Source organism: Hemicordylus capensis, chromosome 2, assembly GCF_027244095.1.
Source record: "Hemicordylus capensis ecotype Gifberg chromosome 2, rHemCap1.1.pri, whole genome shotgun sequence".
Classification (NCBI taxonomy): Eukaryota; Metazoa; Chordata; class Lepidosauria; order Squamata; family Cordylidae; genus Hemicordylus; species Hemicordylus capensis.
In genome coordinates this window covers 43,285,136-43,302,232 of record NC_069658.1, presented here as the reverse complement: position 1 = coordinate 43,302,232, position 17,097 = coordinate 43,285,136, and the positions used below count along the sequence as shown (strand labels likewise).

Below are 17,097 nucleotides of genomic sequence, written 5' to 3'. Positions count from 1 at the left end.
ATCTTTCATAATTATCTGCAGTCTGTAGGTCCAACTACTTTTACATTTTATTTTAAATGAGATGTATTTAAGAGTATAAAATAATAGGAATATAGCTCAAACTCCAATGCCAAGGGTCAAATAAAGGGCTAATTGAAATAAAAGCTAATAAAAATACAGTTGACCAACTTAACACAGAAAACCAGGGGAACTATTTTGATTGTATCAACAGGAATCAGATTACAATCTTTTTGCAATTCATCAGTGTATCCTGAATTTCAAAATAAGGTTCAAAGAACAACAGGAGCACCTGGATATACAAGGAGCTCTGTAATAGTACTTAAGTTAGCCAATTTATATTATAAAATCCTTCATATAGTAGCTGATGCAGACAAAATTGATTCTAAAAGCAGGTCCCAATGAATTCAGCAAATTTAAACTTCTGAGTAAGCATGCTTAGGATTCCAATCTAAGAAGTAATCAAATATTACTAGAAAAATTAGAAGCATAATATTGGTTGTTCTTAATTAGGAAAGTAAGCTTCAGCTTTGAACACAAACAATACAATCCCAGGCTTGATCGTACAGATAAATGACAAATTGCAAAATGTCTTATTTCATCTAAAAATCCAATGGAAAAAGGGAAATGGGAAAGCAATGGATACAGAATTTATGGTTCGAGCTATGCTTTCTCCTTACTGATGTCCATAGCTGCACATAATTCTAATGAAGTACATACAGTTGCATTATAATTTCCTCACATCTCAGTGTCATCATTTTCAGCAAGAACTGTATAAAGATGCCATTAATGTCAAAACATTTTTAAAAAGACATCCCAGATTATTTCCTTTACAATGGAATGAAGGCAAAAACCCTTATCAACAATAATTGTGATTCTTCTGCATTCTAAATGTTTTTATCTTTAATTTTTTAATTCACATTTCTAAGCTAAATAAAGGCAATTTACCTTTCTGGTCCTCAGCATAGTTTTCAAGCCAAATGGCACACACACTCCATGATGCGCCTCAACCAGGCTTGATTAAAACAAGAAGCAGACGACCTCTTTAACTTTGGAGCACATGGGCAAATTACACCAAAGTCTCTGTTGAGCTACTGGGAGGAATGGGGGCTAATTTTTTTAAAATAATTTTAAAAACTTGTTTTAATAACTATTTTATTCTATTGTTTTTATTGTCGTGTATTTTAATCTGTGACTTCTAAATATTTTAAATTTTGTACACTGCCTAGAGATGTACGTATCAGGTGGTATAGAAATATGATAGATAGATAGATAGATAGATAGAACAAATAATATAAAGGCTTCTAACTATGAAAGGCTTCACACATTATGCAGCAAGGAGGTCTGCTGTGAAACACCAGTTCCCAGAGCATGTGTTAATGAGAATGGCTTCTGGTGTTGGAAAGGCCATGCCAACACTTGGCATGTCATCCAAACGCACTAAAGTCAGCACATTCTAAACTACTTGCATAGATATCTGTAGTTACAAATGGGTTCGGAACTGCGTGTAGAATATGCAAGACGCTGACAGATTAGGACAATGTGCTCTTTGTCATAGTCTTCCTGACACTGGAAGTCAGGTTTGCAGGAACCTCTATCGCCACATTATGTGCGAAGCCACCCTATATTTCAGAGTGTATTGTCACCTACATTTTGAGATTCTAGCAATTTTCCTAAACCGTTGTCACTTTTTTCAACCAGTTACTTCCACTACTGGCTTAAAAAAAAAGGGGGGGGTGTTAGCCACTTGGAATGTCACAAGATGATGAGTGCGCGCAAAGGGGTTAGCCAGTAACAACAACCCTAGAGAGTCAGTCTAATGTTAAAAGCTTCCTCAGCATAGACCTAGTCATCAACAGTTAGACTTAAACATGAAGTCAGACTTCACTCTACAGAAGTGTATACTGTCTGTATCTTCCCAGAATAAATGGAACTATTATTTTCCACTGCATACATGTTTAATAAAAAAAAAGTATGTGTCTTCATTTTTAGGCCACTTTAACAATACTAACATACAACTTTGGCACTCAGAAACTGGACGTTGATTTAATAAGTCTTCTTCCCTTCGGAAAATAGGCTAAAAATCTCAACACGATACTTCATACTGAATATCATCTGAATCTGAGGAAGCTTTCTAACTGTGACAGACTGTGAGGCTTAAGTTAAGAGAAAACAGCATACAGGTTTTCAGACTAAATCTGTTAAATCTATTTGGGTACCATCCCACCATTAAGCTATCTAGAAGCTCATGATACTGAGATTTTCCCCAAAACGTAAGCAGCAAGCAAACAGATCACAAAGCACTAATATAGCTCTATATTTTGAGCTTTCAAAGTTCGAGAAATCTAAAACAACAACCAGGGGGAAAAAAACTCCGAACACAAAGAAATCCTATCTTGCAGTGAACTTAACTAATCTCATCCAATGTAATTATTTTTCAACATTGTTCAAGACTATTTTCTGTGGTTGACATCTTGCCTTAAGAAATCCATGTTCAAAGGCAACCAAGTTGGTCCTTTCATTTGCCTACTTAAGAGCATCTTAACACAATAGATGAATCTCCCCAAGAAGCCTGAATTACAAGAAGGAACAGATCAACTATCATCATCAAAGAAGTTTTACATATGAAATATTTCAAATATTTTACCTGCGTTTTGAGTGTGATCTTTTCCTTCGAGATTTTGAACTAGATCTGGATTCTGAACGTGAATGGGAGCGCGACCGACCACCTTTTCTTTCACTGCTCTTTCCAGACTCTGAGAGAAAAAACGACTTTGCAGTGTAAGCTCAGAATATTTAAAGATCCCAGCTAACAATCTGGCACAACTGGAATGTACCACATAAATTGCAAGGGGCCTACTCTCTGCACATCTTCCTTCTTTGCAAAAATCCTTCAGAAACATCCAAGAAAGTCATTGCATATATTCGTTGAGTGCAGCCATCCTGCAGCAGTACACATAAACCAGATAATTATAAACAGCTAGCTAAATAAGGAATGGGATTTATGTTGCTGCCACAATGCACAAGATTAAAACAAGTTCTTTTGGTAAAACTGACTTCAGAGAGAAAACAAATCCTAAGATAGCTGTTTAAAAAGCTACACAGAGATGCAACGAGCTAGAACTGTATTTTATTGCCAAAGTACTATTAAATTAGCTAATGCTTGTAACTCTAAAAATTTAAGAAACAGGCTTGGCTCTTAGCAGAACCAACAATTTCAGAACCATGGACAATAATGTAGTTTCCCTCCTGCACAATGCACTTTCCAAACAGTTTGAGTTACGTAGTAACTTAATTACTACCTGTAGTAGTACACTGGCTCATTCCATAGTTGCCTTCTTCAGTTTTCTCTAAGTGACCAAAATTACAGCTATGCTCATGTGAAAATAATTTCACAGTCTATTTGTCAAAGTTCAGATTGTATAGACTAACTCTCACCAGCTGAATCAAAACAAAATCAAATAGGTCAATAACACTGTTCTGGAAATTTCCTTTTTATTTAAAATGCAAACTTAAAAAACAAGACATCTCATATTCAGAAGTGTCAGTTTCATGAAGTAGCTAAAGCACCTGCATAAGTGGATGAGTTAGTTGTTTCTTTTTGATTAGTTAAAATTATACTACAGTAAAATAATACTGAACAAGCTAACTCAGTTATTTTTATTTCGCAATTATATAAAGCAGGCTCTGGTTCCTCCTCTGAAATGGGTAAGTAGCTGATATCACAGCAGAGTCATCAGCATTCAAGTCATGTCTGATAACGGAGGAGACAAAAGCAGAGGGCTAGGAGGTTGAATGAAATGAAGATTTAGAGAAGGCAACAAAGAAGAGAAATATGGTAGGCAGAGAGATTACAGGAAGAGAGTGGAAGGAATAGAAACGAAGGAAAAGAGGGATAGCAAAGGAAGGTGGTTGGTGGAAAAAGGGATTAACAAGAAAAAGGACTAATGAAAAACCCCATACATTTGTTTAATGCCTGTTAAAAGTAATATAAAATATAGCACTTTGGCAATAGAAAACAGTGCTATGACTGTAAGGTACTAAAAGCCATTCAGTGACTAAATCAGATGCCGTCAAAACGGAGGTCACAGAAGCATTTTTAGTTCAGTACTTCTGTCCACTGCTTGTCACTCACGACAGCCTTTTCCCATTTTTTTAAAAAAGAGAGAGTGAGAGAGAAGGATGTTTTTCTAAATACACACCAGGATTCCCACAGGTGGAGATGCTGCTTCTTTATAATGCAAATCATATCCTACCTGGCTCAATAGCAGCAGATATAAAAGACTGGGCTTCTCGTACCCTCTTCATCACTTCTTCTAACTCTTTAGCAGCTGCTTGTGGTGTCATTTCAGGAGGCTTCACTATTGCATTATTGGAGTGATTTATTCTAAATTAAACCATCAGATTTAATTCAGTTTATATATCAACGCATATATGCAAACATAACAAAGCAGGATATATACGACACACACTTCATGGCCAAATATCATCTCTGCTCTTTTTACAGCATAGTGCAGCATGCAACTGGTGGCTAGCACAAGTGTCCAGACCATTAACTGAGAGCTGGACAAGTAAAAACAATGTATCTGAAGGTCAGGGGGACAAAGGATTACCCTTATTATGGGTTGCACCCTAAGTGCTTGTAGTGCGAAGACAAAGGGCAATATTCCACTCACGCATGGGGAAGAGGGGATTTCCCCCCATTCTGCTGATCCCTCCTCTCTCCAACAGCCTCTGTGCCAAACTCTATCCTGCTCTGGAGGGTCCCGCAACTGTCAAGAGCAGAATTTCAGGGGGAGTCACAGGGGATTGCAGAGGAAAAGGGGGACTGGCAAAAATCACCCCTCCCCCCTTGCACTAGCAGAACTTCTGCTAACAGAACCCAAAGTTTTTAAGTTATACACTTTATGACAAAAAACAAAACAAAAACCACAAAACCTTTTACTTCCTTTTATCTTGCTCCATCTTTCGTAAGTAGTCTTTGGGTTTTTAGGCTGTATGCCTGTCGGGCAGGATGTGCACTCTTTTTAACTTAACTTTTGTACACAACCTAGTTTGAGGCACTTTATAATATATTCTCAATTACCATCATTCAAAAATATGAAACTCAGTTTTTCATTCAGAAGGTAATTTTATCTGATCTTGCAAAACTCATTTATTTTTTATGTGGAGAAGATCTGAAAGTGGGGCAGCAGCAGTTCGCTACTTTTGCTCATACAGCTCCCAAAGAGAGGGAGCTGCTTCTTTGTAAGTTGAGATTTATAAACGTGTGTTTGCAACAATCAATGTCGGAATTCTTCTGCCCTATATAATTGTCTCATCAGTTGGAACTGCCAACAATACATTACAACAAACCAACTATTACTGCTCTTCCCTCCCTTCCCCTTCCTCACTTTCCAACTTTGCCTCTTGCCTCCAGAGCTGGGAGTAGGGTTGTCGCATCTCCAGAACTGGTCTGACAGTCCAGAAATCGAGACATCCTGTCCAGGGTGTAGGAAAAGTGGATACAAAATGTCCAGGAATTTGAGTGTGAAGGTTGCTTAAACAAGTCTTACCAATGTTTCTGGTGCTTCTCTCCAGGAATTATATCTACCTGGCATCAATGTTTAAAAGCCCCATATTCTGGCACCAGTGCTGTTGACTGGCTAGTTGACTCTCTCTTACCCCTGCTACCTGAGCAAAGTGGCATCTTTTAAAGTGATGATTCCCTTCTATTTAGCAAGGGGAGAGCAACTGTCCTAACCCCAGCACAGCATCCCTCCAGTGGCTGTCGCTAGTGTCTACCTTACATCTAGACACTAGCGACAGCCACTGGAGGGATGCTGTGCTGGGGTTAGGACAGTTGCTCTCCCCTTGCTAAATAGAAGGGAATCATCACTTTAAAAGATGCCACTTTGCTCAGGTAGCAGGGGTAAGAGAGAGTCAACTAGCCAGTCAACAGCACTGGTCCATCACAACAGATGTGTTTTCAGACTGTGAGCCCTTTGGGGAAAGAGAACCATTCATTTTTCTATACAAACTGCTTTGAGTATTTTTGTTGAAAGGTAGCACATAAATATTCATAGTTATGGCTCAATAAAAACTTCCCCTCATTTAAACTGTCATTTTATAAACCATTAATGAAAGTCAACATCTAATACAGGTTATTTTTCCTTTCTCGCCTGCACTTGTTACTGTCATTATGTTTACTTCTCATATGTGTTTATTGAGCTGAAACTCTCCTAATGCTCTCCTGTACAAAGAACGTCATAGGGGAACATTTGTAAAACAGTCACCAAGCTCTAGTGTCAAGCACCCTTTCCAATCCTGGTCCAAATGTAGGGTCTTATCATTTGTGCCCCTTGGGTGTATCTCGGAATTCTCTCCAATGAATCGGGCAACCCTATAGCTGGGAGGCAGCTGCAATCGATGGACCAGGGAAGGAGCCCCTCGCTATAAGCAAGGCAAGTGAGGTAGAGCTTGCACAGGATGCCACTTGAGCTGTTGCACAGAGGCAGCAGCTAAAGAGAATAAGGGGTGTGCCAGCCTACTAAATACCTTACATTAGCTGCCTCACTTATGGAATGCTATTTTGTTCCACTTTACAGAGGCAGCTGAAAAACAGGGAGTTGCTGAATGGGGCTTGGTAGGTTAATGACTGGGTCACACTAGCTGACATTTAAATATGCTCTTATTTTTACCTTTCAATAAGAAACAGAGTAACAATCTTTATCAACTGTTTTGTTTTCAGTAAATGGATTAAAGAACTATTAAGACAGCGACAGTTTCATGGAAAGCCTTTAACTGACATTCAATAGAACTCTATGGCAGCATATACACAGTTTTAGGGCTTAAATAAAAAAGTAGAGAGAGCTGCAGAAGCACATACTTACACACACACACCCCTTGCTACAGACCCCACCCCCCTTTTTACACTTAAAAAACAAAACACCCCAGTATCATCAGGCAGTTGTTTCCGAAAAGTGCACTAAACTGCTATGTAGCAGAGGTCCAGAGGATGGGGCTGCAATTACACACAAGACAGTATTTGTATGGTTCCTTACTTGAGCGGCCTGTCTCCAAACACAACTCCATTAAAGGCAAGGGCCCGAGGAACAGAATTTTGGTCAGCAAATTCCACAAAAGCAAACCGTGTTGGCTGCGTCTCATCTCCTGCCATCCGTACAAACTTGACTTCTCCAACTTGTTTAAAGAATTCAAGCAGCTGATCAGCTGTGGTCGTCTAGAGAGAGAGAATGCAGCTGAAGCAGAGCCATGTATTGTATATACTTTTACAAGCTTCTCCAATCCCTTGGCTTTATTAGTTGGTTACACTGGACTTATAGTGTCCTCTCCTATCCTATAGAGGGCAGACAGCAGTGATACTTTCTGCTAGAGCAGCAGATGTGCTGACAAAGCTGCCTCTACACTGGAGTCACCAATATTAGACATAGTGGGCAGGTGACACCCAGGTTCAGATGGTGGGGCAGGCCCCCTTGTGGGGTTCAGGGCACCTGGAGAGAGAGCGGGAAGTAAACTTCCAGAAAGTGTTAGCATCCTGAGACTGCAATAGCGCTCTCCCCACCAGCCAAGGTTGGCTAGTGCACCCCTGGCAGTGCACCCTCACAGATTCACACTGAATTTGAGGTGCTGATGGAACTCTTACTGCCTCATCATCCTAATGTAATTTGAATGAAAGCTGCCTACGAGGAGATGATTTACACTTGGTTCTTGTTTCCCTTTGTGCAGCTCTAAGAGAGGGTCAGAGATGTACTGCTCTATTTCTCCTCCAATGCCAGTGTAATTCCTATCCCAACCCCAAATTCTTGCATGTAGACTGTATGTACATGACTGTATGAGAAGATCTCCATTAATCCATGGAACACATTACTGGACCAGCACCACCTTACCCAATCTCTCACCCCCCGGATCAAAGGAGTTTTAGAAACACTGCATAGCTCAAACAGCGTTACAAAGTTCACTTTTTGCCTTTGATTTCTATGCAAAAAATGAATTTCAGAGGTGAAGTGATGAGAAGGATTTGAGGGAGTACTAGACCTCACCTAGAGCAACTGCTAGGAGGGTGGGCCTTTCCCAATAAGGGGGAAAGCCCGAGAAAATCAAAACAGAAGGACCAATCCAGAGGACTGGGTGGAAACTACACACACAGCCACCAACTGAAGAAGAAAAAGCCTTTTCTTGAGTTTATTCTGTCCCAAGAGTGTCCTGAGGAAGCAGCTGGCTGAGAAGCTACTGGGGAAGTGGGAAAGCCACAGGCTGTGAGTAATAAGATAGGGACCAGTTCAGTTGTGAACAAAGTTATTTTCCTTTATTGTATCGCTTGAAATCTGAGTTGCCTGGATAGTGAACACTCTCTCTCTGTTTTCTGAAGAGACAATTGTTCTTATTGCATACTCGTGTTTTTCTTTTAATCTATTTATTTATTTATTATATTTGCACAATGCCCCAAACTTCTGCCTCTGGGTAGTTTAAAACAACATAAAACAAATTAAAGCAGACACAAAAACCTTAACACAATTTAAAACCACAAGTTTAGTTAAAAAACTTGGGTGAAAAGATTCATCTTTAAATACTTCTTAAAAGTTGTCAGAGATGGGAGAGATCCCTCTTATTTCAGCAGGGAGCACATTCCAGAGTCTCGGGGCAGCAAAAGAGTAGGCCAGTCCCAGTATAGCCAGCAAACGAGCTGGTGGCAACTGCAGACAAATCTATCCGGATGATCTCAATGGGCAATGGGGCTCATGGTGAAGAAGACGTTCTCTTAAATAATAAACCCTTGCTAGTGAAGTGTGCTACTCTTCATTTTGGTTTTGCCTTAGTCACATGCCTTCCAGTCCTTCTAGGGAGGGTTTTGCTACTATACTAGCCCCGCCTCCAGAATCTTATGTGGAAAGAGTAGTTTGTCCCGTGGATAGTGGCACCTACTGTGAATCTCTTGCAGTCAAGGATTCATCCCAGTGAACTCCTCCCTCCCTCTCTGGCTCAGGTACGAGCTATGACAATTGTCTCCACCCTCATGACAACAAGGAATGGTTATCCAACAAATTCCATAACTAAGAATTTCAGAGACATTATAGTTATTTCAAAGACCACAAGAACCAAAGTTTACTTTATTATTATTATTACATTTATATCCCGCTCCTCCTCCAAGGAGCCCAGAGCAGTGTACTACATACTTAAGTTTCTCTTCCACAACAACCCTGTGAAGTAGGCTAGGCTGAGAGAGAAGTGACTGGCCCAGAGTCACCCAACTAATATCATGGCTGAATGGGGATTTGAACTCGGGTCTCCCCGGTCCTAGTCCAGCACTCTAACCACTACACCACGCTGGCTCTCTTGCTCTTAGCTATTTGGATACACATCAAATTTATTTCAACCCAAGCCTGAATAATGCATGTTTTCTTAAAATGTGATACATACATGGTTTTGAAAGTGATTATGAGAAGGAAGAGAGTAACTTTTATTTTGAATGAACCATTGGGAATAAAATGACAAAGAGCAATTAAGAAAAACAGGTTGCTTACCTGTAACAGGTGATCTCTCTGGTGATCCATGTTCACTCACAACTGGGTCTTCCGCGCCTGCACAGTAGTCCCGAGGAAGAATTCTTAGCTCTGAGAGGTGCTCTCCGGCATTCTGAAGCACGTGGGAAGTGTCCGTTAAAGTAGGCAGGAGAGCACTTCCCTGTCAGTATCTGAAGCGGCTGCTAAGATGTGAGAAGAGATGAAAACCAGCAAAGTCCAGGTTAACAAACAGATAAGAGAGTACTACTGTGGAGACACGCTTACAGTGGGGTAGGTCAGGCGGGTGTTGTGAGTGAACATGGATCACCAGAGAGATCATTTGTTAACAGGTAAGCAATCTGTTTATCTCCGAGGTGATCTATGTTCCCTCATAACTGGGTGATTGATTAGTTTCGAAGATGTAGGTGGGTGCAGTGTGATCAGAGCACTTTGAGAAACACCTGACCAAAGTTGACCTCAGCAGCTGAACGGAGACCCACAGTGTAGTGTCTTACAAAAGGGTAAGTCTGAAGACCAGGTGGCAGCTTTACAGATATCAGCCATACTAATGCTGGACATATGGGCAGTGGAGGTTGAGATGGCCCTGGTCGAATGGACTCAGCCTCTAGCTGGAGGATGGACCCCTTGCTGTCTGTAGCAAGAGAAAATGAGACCAAAGAGCCAGTTATAGTCTCTGATGGGAAATGGGAAGCACATTATTGGATCCAGAATAAAAAGTTTGTTTGAGTGACAGAAATATTTTGTGCAGTCTAGATAGTAGAGAAGGAACCTACAAACATCTAGAGAGTGCACTAACCATTCCAGCGGTGTGGATAGATTGACAAAAATCATAGGCAGAATGATGTCCTGGTTGATGTGAAAGTTGGAAACCACCTTGAGGTGGAATGTGGGGTCGGGACAAAGAAACACTCTGTCCGGGTAGAATTTTGTGTAGATAGTTCACTGACCTGCCTAGCCAAGATGATGGCTATCAGGAAGGTCGTCTTGAGGGACAGGCACCTCAGGGAAGAAGAGAGAAGGGGTTCAAATGGCAACTCGGTAAGGGAGAGGAGGATGAGAGACAGGCTCCATGGCTCAATAGGTTCCCGTATAGGATGGTTAAGTTGTTGATTTCCTTGAGGAACCTCTTAGAGTCTTGGTGAATTGAAAACGGAGTAGCCATCCCATCCCAGGTGACAAGCTCAGATAGCTGCCAAATGTACCTTGAGTGACAAGCTGTCACTGTTTAGAGATGTCAGATACAGGAGAACCTGCTGTATGGAGGCAAAAAATGGGTCAAAGTTGTTCATGGATGCATAAGAGGTAAAGCACTTACACATGTAGTTTTTTCTAGTTGACGCCTTTTGTTCCTTTAGGAGGATTTGATCTATTTATTATTTAGTTATTTGATTTGATTTATATACTACCTCTCCAAAAATGGCTGAGAGTAGTTTACATCAAAAACAAAACAAAACAATTAAAATCATTTAAAACCTCCATTAAATTTTTAAAAACATAAATCTAATTAAAAGCCTGGGTGAATAAATGTGTCTTCAGTGCCTTTTTAAAAGTTGCCCGAGATGACTAGACTCCTATTTCAACAGGGAGCACATTTCAAAGTCCTAGGGCAGCAACAGAGAAGGCTCGTTCCTGAGTAGTCACAAAAAGGGTTGGCGGTAACTGCAGGCCAACCTCTTCAGATGAGCTTAACAGGTGGTGGGGCTCATGGTGAAGAAGACATTCTCTTACATACCCAGGGCCTAAGCTGTTTAGGGCTTTATAGGTAATAACCAGCACCTTGTATTTGGCCCAGAAACGTATCGGCAGCCAGTGTAGTTATTTCAACACAGGAGTAACATAGTATCTCCTACATGACCCAGAGACCAACTTGGCTGCTGCATTCTGGACCAACTGTAGTTTCTGGACTATGTACAAAGGCAGCCTCAAACAGAGCACATTGCAGTAATCCAGCCTAGAGGCTACCAACATATGTACCACTGTTTGAGGTCATTCATCTCAAGAAACAGACAGCTGGAGTATCAGCCGAAGCTCATAAAAAGCACCTCTGGCAACCTGGGGCACCAGGGAGAGGTTCAGGTCCAGAAGCACCCCTAGAATGCATACCTGTTCCTTCTGGGGGAGCGTGACCCCATTCAGAACCGGCAGGTCAAGATCGTCTCCCAAGTTCTGACCCCACACAATAAGTACCTCCGTCTTATCTGGATTCAGCTTCAGTTATCCCTTATCCAGACCATTACTGCCTCCAGGCAGGCACTGAGGGAGGCTATGCCATCTTCTGATGATGAGAAAAATGCCGTCTCTCTCATGGGAGAAATAGATTTGGGTGTCATCGGCATATTCCTTGAAGAGAATGATCTCAAAACAGTGGTGCATCAGCTGGTAACCTCCAGGCTCAACTACTGCAATGCACTCTACGTGGGGCTGCCTTTGAATGTAGTTCGGATACTTCAGTTAGTTCAAAATGCGGCAGCCAGATTGGTCTCTGGGGTAACCCAGAAAAACCACATTATGCCTGTCTTTAAAAAGCTGTACTGGCTGCTGATATGTTTCCAGGTGAAATACAAAGTGCTGGTTATTACCTTAAAAGCTCTGAACTGCTTGGGTCACGGTTACCTTAGAGAGCGCCTTCTTCGGTATGATCCCCATTGCTCATTGAGGTCATCTGGAGAGGTCTGTCTCCAGTTACCACTGGTACTTCTGGTGGCGACTCAGAGGCGGGCCTTTTCTGTAGCTGCTCCTGGTCTATGGAATGCACTCCTGGCAGATATCTGCAGTTTAGGCTCGCTGTTGGCCTTTAGGAGAGCCCTAAAAACTTATTTGTTTGGCCTGGCTGGCTTGTAAAGTGGTTTTTAAGAAGTATTTTAATTGGTTTTAAATGGTTTTGAATTGTGTGATTTTATGTATTTTTAAAAGTTGTTGTACACTGCCCAGAGCCTCTGGATGGGGTAGTTTATAACTGTAATAAACAAACAAACAAACAAGACTGAGGATGCATGATGGAGAATCTGCCTGGATTCCTGAGACGGCAAATATCACTGTGTAGAAGACGATTATGTTGACGCCTCAACAATCATGGAAAGGTGTGAAACCAGGGTTGTCTGGGCCACTATGGAGAAAGGAGAATACAAGAAGTCCTTTCTTGAAGGATCTTGCTTGGGACTTTCGAGTGTAGAGGGAATGGTGGAAACACAAAGAAGATATGTTCCGAGGAATCTAGAATGTGACCCCCATGGATCTCGCTCCCACCCTGCTCTGGAGCAGAATAGCTGACATTTGGTGTTTGCTTGGGTGATGAACAAGTCGACAAGGGGGATATCCCAGAGTCGGAAGAGGTCTTAGGGAACTTCATCGTGCAATTCCAAATTGTGTTGAGTGGAAAGAGCCAGGTTTGGCAGTGAGTTCACCAGTGTTGTCTAATCCTTTGACATGGAGAGGAACTGGATGGATGTGATTGCTTAGACACCACTCCCACAGTTGAATCACTAGGTTATTCAGAGACCTGGAGATGGTGCCGCACTGGTGATTTATGTAGGCTTTTACAGTCGTGTTTGTCCTGGTAGATCTGTATTGAATGCCCACTCAGGATTGGTAGAAATGCCTTCCAGGTCAGGAATATAGCCAGAAGCTCCAGAAAGTTGATGTGGAGCATTTGCTGTTGGACATTCCAATGACCTTGGGTGTACAGACCGCAACAGTCCCAGATCTGTGAGGAGAGAGAGTGTATTGAACATCAGATCATAGGAAATCTTTGCACCTGCCTGTTATCAGTCAGTCATCTAACTACAGATTTATGGAGATACCCGAGTGCATAGGTGAGCTATAACTGTGCTCATGCATTTAGTAAATACGCAGCGTGCAGGCCAAAAGGCAAGACCAGGTACTGGAGCGCTCTGGAGCCAAGACAAAAATGCAGACACTGTCAATGACATAGCTGGATAGCTATGTGGAAATATGCATCCTTAAGATCTAATGTCACAAACAACTCTTCCTCCGATAGGAGAGGAAGGATGGTCTGCAAGGAGATCATCTGGAACGTCCTTAGGTATACAAACTCATTAAGTTTTCTCAAGTCCATAATAGGGCAAAGTCCCCTCTTTTGAAAACCTGAAAGTACCTAGAATAGAATCCGCTGTGCATAGACTCAGGTGGAACAGGCTCTATCGCACCCTTTTCAAGAAGGCAAAAAACTTCTTCCTCTAAGGTAGAAGTTGAGTGGGTATGTTTTATACCTGTATAATCAGGTAGTCTGTCAAATTCAATAGCATAGCCTGAAGAGACTATACTCAACACACAGGCATCAGATGTTATGCACTGCCAAGAGTAAGGAAAGGGGCAAAGTGGTTCAACAATGTAAGAGGGATTGTAGGTACTTTCAGGACCATATCAAAGAGGAGGAACAGCAATCTCTATCATGCTTATGTTTGCAAAATCTCTCCCGTCCTCTATCCATAGGCTTCTTAAAGGCGCCTTCCCCATATCTGGCGCTGAGCAGGACGCCGCCGAGGTAGGGGCCTGATACCCCTACGAGCTAAGTGGCCAGGTGCGTCAAGGACAATCAGAGATGGTGGCAGCTCAGGTACTAGGGAAAGGCATATAATCGATGTTGATGGTGTCGGCCAAAGAACCGACGTAGGTCTTGGAACATTAGACAACCTCGATGGATGAGTGATCATCTATGTCAGTGGGGTCTTTCTGCTCAGAGGTCCCTGCCTCAGAACGAACCAGATCGTGCGATGTTGATGGTGTTGAAGCCAGTCAATGTAGTGTCCGAAGTTCTAGGGACAGCGATGGTTTTTGGTGTCTACAATGGACACAGAACATCTAAGGGTTGTCGAGACAGAGGAGGAGAATGTACCCCAAGGTTGGGCCGTCGACGGTGACAATGTAAGCAGAGAGCTTCCGTCAACACCAACTTCAATGTCAAGGAAGCAACAGATAAATACCAGTGTTTGGATTCTGGCTGCCTGGAGGTGACTGATCCATTATGCTTGCATTTCTTCTTGTGGTGGTGTCTGCCACCCCTCTTGATGGAAGCAGGCTTCTTGAACATAGGGTCACACCATGGTGCTTAGACGATGTCGAAGTTGAAAAGGTTGATGTTGACACCGATGTTGGGACCGACAAGGTCAATGGGCTCAGCATCAGAGTTAGGGGGTGGAGCACGGTCTCGCAGAGAGCGGCCCGAAGCCGAAGTCCCCTGCTCTTTCAAGTTTGCTTGGAAAACAAAAGGCATATTTTATGGAAGTTGATGTTCTGGTTCTCCCCCAAACAAATTAAATCGTCTTCATGCCTGTTGGAGGATGGCAGAGTATCCCTGCAGGTCTTACAGCATTTAAAGGTCCTTTTTACGTCCATAGGCAAAGAGTAGTCGAGCTGGGCCGAGTAAAAACAAAAAACAAAACCAATGAAGCACCAAGAGTGACCAAAACTGAGGGGAGATCCGAAAAGCAGGCAAGAATGGGCTGAGTCACAAACGGACAAAACACGAAAACTGACCAGAATGAAAGGTAAATCGGAAAGTGTAGTCTATAAATAGTTCAAGTCAAGCCGAATATCAATCAAATAAACTTTTTTTCAGAGAGATAGAGAGAGAGAGAGAGAAACACAGAACCTTTGTGATGCGACAATCTTAGTGGACGAGAAGGAACTGAGAGGGAAGGTGCTCTCCCGCCTATTTTAACGGATGCTTCCTGCGTGCCTCAGAACGCCAGAGAGAGCCTCTTGGAGCAAAGAATTCCTCCGTGGGACTACTGTGCAGGCACAAAACATGGATCACCTCAGAGATTTCTCACATTCACAAAAGCACATATGCCTAGAACCATTTCATTCTCCTTTATCAAGGCTCACTTTTTTCACAACGCTTTTTTAAAACCAGCCCAGCTTCCCCTTAGCTGTCCTGCCACCAATTCCCCTCCTATGGACTCAATGGCCACAATTCAAAGAACTATGTAATTCATTTTATAGACCCAAGAGTTTGTTCTTCTCAAAGATAAGCTATTTTTGAAACTGAAAGCACTTTCAAAAGCAGTTTGTGGTGTGTGTGTGTGCGCGCACACACACACACACACACACTTCAAGTCAAAAGTCTCATTTACTATGCCCATGGGCCCATCTAAAGTGGGTATTTGGATTCTGGTTACTGTCAACTCCTGAAAAGCTGCTCCCAACCTACATTGTTTAATGCAGACTGTAAGTCATCTGGACAGGGACCCTGTCACTACTGTGTTACACAGTGCACACAGCAACACTATACCATTCCAAGTTGGGAAGAAAAAACAAACACATGCGCCATCTCTCCTCTCACACAACTAACTTCTGCTTTTGTTTGCTCCAGAAATGGAGTAGAGAAAGCCAAATATTCGCTGAAGGATAGAGAAAGACCAGCCAGCAAAATTTAATGCCAGCTGGCAAAAGTCCACTGATTGCAGCCGGGGAGAGGCAGAGCTACCAGCCTGGTGGTGAATTCAGAGATTGGGGGAATGGCCAGTGACATCGGGATGGGACAGCATCAAGGCCCAGCTGATGTGGGGAGTGGGGTGGGGTGGGGTGGGGTGGCTAGCAAGGCAAGCTAGCGAAACAGGGATGCCAACTTCACTTCAAGTGGCACCCCTCCTGGATCCACACCTGAAGACTTGGCACACCACTTCTGAAAGTTTGCCAACCCCTGCTGTATATTGTTTGCAACTCATTTCAAAAATGAGCATCAGAAATACCAAATGTTATTTTAGCATGCTCAAGATTACAACTGTTGAACCATAGAATATAAAGCCACAATTTCCATTAATGCATTTGTTATAGCAAGAACGTTTACCTGGGAATTTAAGTTTCCAACATAAACAGTTCTCCTAATTTCATCAATCTTGGAAGGATCCACATTACCCATAATGGGTGGCTGGGGTATGTCTCCAACGGCTGTAATATTATGGTCCAACGCTGTTGCTGGTATAGCTCCCAGTGGGCCAAGGGAAATGCCAATCTTAAAACAGAGCATACTTTTTACAGCAACAAGTATAAAAGAAGAAAGTATATTTAAACACTCCGAACTGATATAATAAAGTGAATTTTAAAACTAGAAAGATCAACTGCGTTAGGGAATACTTAAAAAGCTTCCTAGTATCTGTTCTAAACCTTGTTGTCTTAAAATGTTTGATACATTGCCACATACTATCTTAACTGACCTACCAGGCCAGGAAGATAATATTGGAAAGAAAGGCGCCAGTGGTTTAACTTTGCTAGACTGTCACTAACATGCCATACAAGCCAAAGATCATCAGGTTGCCAATTCAGACTTCTTTCAACCCTGAAAAGTTCACTAATTTCAGATTAGCTCATGTCAAGACTACCACTATGAAGAACTTGTACAAAAAAATACAACTGGGCAGCCTGTTCTATGTAGCACAATATTGACTGAAATTAAAGTTTCTACTTACTGAACTCACAGGAGGTGTTGGTATAGGAAGCAACCCTCCACCAGGCATCAGGCTTGTCATCGTAGGAGCTGGAGCCAAGAGAGAAAGGGCTTTGGCTTCATCTGGAATTTTACCTGAAGAAGCAAACAATTGTGTTACCCAAAGTA

The 17,097-nt window shown here is 42.1% G+C and overlaps 1 protein-coding gene across 7 annotated transcripts in view; it reads right to left on the bottom strand.

Moving 5' to 3' along the window:
- Positions 1–17,097, bottom strand: part of SREK1 (splicing regulatory glutamic acid and lysine rich protein 1) — a 56,401-nt gene that overhangs the window by 22,503 nt on the left and 16,801 nt on the right. For 3 of the 7 annotated variants that reach the window (XM_053296278.1, XM_053296283.1, XM_053296284.1), the window contains 7 exons: positions 16,952–17,064; positions 16,333–16,497; positions 7,041–7,219; positions 5,391–5,477; positions 4,674–4,769; positions 4,254–4,384; positions 2,645–2,753 (listed from right to left, as the gene is read on the bottom strand). In XM_053296278.1, coding sequence (XP_053152253.1) covers positions 2,645–2,753; positions 4,254–4,384; positions 4,674–4,769; positions 5,391–5,477; positions 7,041–7,219; positions 16,333–16,497; positions 16,952–17,064 — 880 coding nt within the window. The remainder of the gene's footprint in view (positions 1–2,644; positions 2,754–4,253; positions 4,385–4,673; positions 4,770–5,390; positions 5,478–7,040; positions 7,220–16,332; positions 16,498–16,951; positions 17,065–17,097) is intronic. The other 4 variants (XM_053296280.1, XM_053296279.1, XM_053296281.1 and 1 more) reach the window with 4 other exon arrangements.